Raw genomic sequence first — 1,729 nt, 5'->3', positions numbered from 1 at the left:
AACACCCTCCTGTCCCCAGCACCCTGCTGTCCCCAACACCCTGCTGTCCCCAACACCCTGCTATCCCCAACACCCTGCTGTCCCCCTACACCCTCCTGTCCCCAGCACCCTGCTGTCCCCAACACCCTCCTGTCCCCAACACCCTGCTGTCCCCAACACCCTGCTATCCCCAACACCCTGCTGTCCCCAACACCCTGCTGTCCCCCAGCACCCTGCTGTCCCCAACACCCTGCTGTCCCCCTACACCCTGCTGTCCCCAACACCCTGCTCTCCCCTCTCAGTCCTCTGCTCCTGGCCATCTCTGCCCCATCTCCATCAGCTCCTCAAGGAGGGATGCCCGCCCCTAACCCAAGGCTGGTGGGTGAGGGGTCTCACCTCTGTGCCACCTCTCAGTGCCACCTCTGTCCCCATCCGTGGGGACAGTCCCTGGCTGCTAGACAGGAGCAGAGCCCAGCTCTTCCCCCAGAGCCTGGGAGGAGGAGGACTGACCTAGTTTCTTCCAGGGAGGATGAGTACCCAGGGGTGCCTCAGTGCTGTGCAGAGGGGAGAGGAAAGGGGAGGTGACCCCCCAGAGGGGACCTCCCCAGGTAACCTGCCACCATCTTCACCTCCCAGGGTGATCCCGGTCCCAAAGGTGCTGATGGTGCCCCTGGTAAAGATGGTCTCCGAGGCCTGACTGGCCCCATTGGCCCCCCTGGCCCTGCTGGTGCTCCTGGTGACAAGGTAGGACCATCCCCCAGCTGGACACTGCACCGGGGACCGACGTGTCCTTGTCCCCAGCACCTGCTCCTTGGCACAGCCTTCACCTCCTGGTTTTTTTTGGTTTTCCTCCCCTTTTCCAGGGTGAAGCTGGTCCCCCCGGCCCTGCTGGTCCCACTGGTGCCCGTGGTGCTCCCGTGAGTGTCCCCCCACCTTGGCTGATGGCCCTGCTATGGCTGGCCATCCTGTGGTGACTGTCCCCTACCTGGGGTGACCCATTCCCACCATCTTCCCTAGGGTGACCGTGGTGAGCCCGGCCCTCCTGGTCCTGCTGGATTTGCTGGCCCCCCTGTAAGTGTGATGGCCTCACTCCTCCCTAACCCAGGGGGACCTGATCCTACCCCACCAACGGGGGGGTCCTGCACCCCTCGCCCTGGCTCACCCCACTTTGCCCCCCACAGGGTGCAGATGGCCAGCCTGGTGCTAAAGGTGAAACTGGTGAAACTGGAGCCAAGGGCGATGCCGGCCCCCCCGGCCCTGCTGGCCCCAGTGGTGCTCCTGGCCCTGCTGTAAGTTGCTCCCCCCGTCCCCCTTCTCCCCCTTGCACCCCCAACCCATTTGTGGCCCAGCCCCCCGCTGAGGCTCACCCCTCTCCTCCTCTTCCTCCTCCTCCCAGGGTGCTGTTGGTGCTCCCGGTCCCAAAGGTGCTCGCGGTAGCGCTGGACCCCCTGTAAGTACCAGTCTTGTTTTGAGGGGGGAGGGGGGAATTTTGGGGACCCCCCCCCCAGGCATGAACACACCCCCGAGAGGGTTTAACTCCCCTCTCCAACCTCCTGACACCGTGGGGCAGAGGGGAGCTGGGGCACTTCCAGCCCTGCACCCCTAAAACCATTCGGGGGGACAAGGGGGACCTGGAGTGGCTTCGTCCCATGGAGGGGTTGGAGCAGAGGGGAAAAGGGGGTGGGCGAGTTGCCTTTATGCCCCCCCCCCAAAAAAAAAAAAAAGCCCCAGCCTCTCTCCTGGATGGAAA

General features: G+C 64.3%; 1 protein-coding gene across 1 annotated transcript in view; it reads left to right on the top strand.

The window, feature by feature from the left end:
- Nucleotides 1-1,729, top strand: part of LOC104397794 (collagen alpha-1(I) chain-like) — a gene marked incomplete at its 5' end in the record, with an annotated part of 12,576 nt that overhangs the window by 6,351 nt on the left and 4,496 nt on the right. The window contains 5 exons of the mRNA XM_010007802.1: nucleotides 616-723; nucleotides 843-896; nucleotides 997-1,050; nucleotides 1,161-1,268; nucleotides 1,376-1,444. Of these exons, the coding sequence (XP_010006104.1) occupies nucleotides 616-723; nucleotides 843-896; nucleotides 997-1,050; nucleotides 1,161-1,268; nucleotides 1,376-1,444 (393 nt within the window). The remainder of the gene's footprint in view (nucleotides 1-615; nucleotides 724-842; nucleotides 897-996; nucleotides 1,051-1,160; nucleotides 1,269-1,375; nucleotides 1,445-1,729) is intronic.

This window comes from Chaetura pelagica, unplaced genomic scaffold (assembly GCF_000747805.2).
Source record: "Chaetura pelagica isolate M959 unplaced genomic scaffold, ChaPel_1.0 scaffold1412, whole genome shotgun sequence".
Taxonomy (NCBI): Eukaryota; Metazoa; Chordata; class Aves; order Apodiformes; family Apodidae; genus Chaetura; species Chaetura pelagica.
This window is presented reverse-complemented; position numbering and strand designations above follow the sequence as displayed.